Genomic DNA, 1273 nt, shown 5'->3' on the forward strand with positions numbered 1-1273 from the left:
AACCACTACACCAAACTGGCTCTCGCTGCGGTGGTCCGCCGCGGTGCAGGGAGATACGGGTGTGTTTTAAACTTTACTCCTCTTAAATACATTGACTTTTGGAGAAAACAAGTGTGTGGTACGGTGCAATCAGTGAGAGCTTCCTTTCATCCTGGAAGGGGAACCCAGGGAGAGGAGACCTACTCGAGAGGAGAGGATCTCGCTACTTCTCTGGAGGTCTGAACTAGCCAGCACGAGGTGAAACGACCGGGGAGGCTGACCCCAGACTCATACAGTTGGGCGAGCAAAACCGTGAATAAGGGTGTCTGAAGTCAGTCTAGGAAGAGGTCCGGTTATTCTGGTCCCTGGGTGTAATTGCAGGACTCGAATGAGGCTAGGAGATCCGGGTGAAACATAGTGAGAGAACTGCCCAAGATCCCCTGAGGACCTATGATTCAAAGCCTTTCACAAGCATGGATTTTGGAAAGCTCTTCCTCTTTACACATCAAGGTTTTTTTCCCTCTTCTTGAAATGCGAGTTCGGAGTCTCGGGATCCCACTTCCTGTCAACAGCCGGACCTGTTTCTCCACGATGACTATACCAGTTCATCTAATGTTTCCTCTCTCTTTCCTCCTCCTTCTCAGAACATTTCTTCACCCCGAGAAAAGATGGCGGAAGCGTGGGCGGGCTCCGGGAAGGTGACTCTGTTCCGCCAGGAAGTGCCCGGGGGCGTCACCTACCGAATTCCCGCCCTGCTGTTCCTACCCGACAAATCCGTTTTCCTGGCCTTTGCGGAAAAACGTTCCTCGCCCAAGGACGAACATGCCATGCACCTGGTGATGAGACGAGGGCAGAAGGAAGGGACCTCCGTCCAGGTAACACTTTTCTTTTGCGTCGTGAGCGGAAAGATAGATGGCACCGCTGTTTTGGCTTTATTTATTTGTCTTTGCCGTTTTTGCAACCGGAGTCAAAAACAGCCAACCCTCATCACACAATAAACCTCACTCCATGGGAAAACGTGGAAAAATTCAAAGGTTGCTACTCCAAAAGTTTATTAATTTATTTATTTATTTATTTATTTGATTTTTACCCTGCCCTCCCTGCCGGGGCAGGCTCAGGGCGGCTGACATAAGAAAACAGTAGATAAAACAATATAAATATCAATAGAAAATCCATGATAGAGTATTAAAACCAGGGGTCATTTCCTGCAGGAGCGCACAGGAGCAGAGCTCCGGCAGTTAAGAGCCCAGGGGGCGGGCACATGCAACAAGCCACGCCCCCTGCTCCCAGCAGC

The 1273-nt window shown here is 50.1% G+C and overlaps 1 protein-coding gene across 1 annotated transcript in view; it reads left to right on the plus strand.

The window, feature by feature from the left end:
- The first annotated feature begins 556 nt into the window (after nucleotides 1-556).
- LOC107114333 (sialidase-3-like) overlaps nucleotides 557-1273 on the plus strand; it is a 6256-nt gene continuing 5539 nt past the window's right edge. The window contains exon 1 of the mRNA XM_015415777.1: nucleotides 557-854. Within this exon, the coding sequence (XP_015271263.1) occupies nucleotides 648-854 (207 nt within the window). The 5' untranslated portion in view covers nucleotides 557-647. The remainder of the gene's footprint in view (nucleotides 855-1273) is intronic.

The sequence above is a fragment of the Gekko japonicus genome, unplaced genomic scaffold, assembly GCF_001447785.1.
Source record: "Gekko japonicus isolate JY-2015 unplaced genomic scaffold, Gekko_japonicus_V1.1 scaffold7609, whole genome shotgun sequence".
Lineage (NCBI taxonomy): Eukaryota > Metazoa > Chordata > Lepidosauria > Squamata > Gekkonidae > Gekko > Gekko japonicus.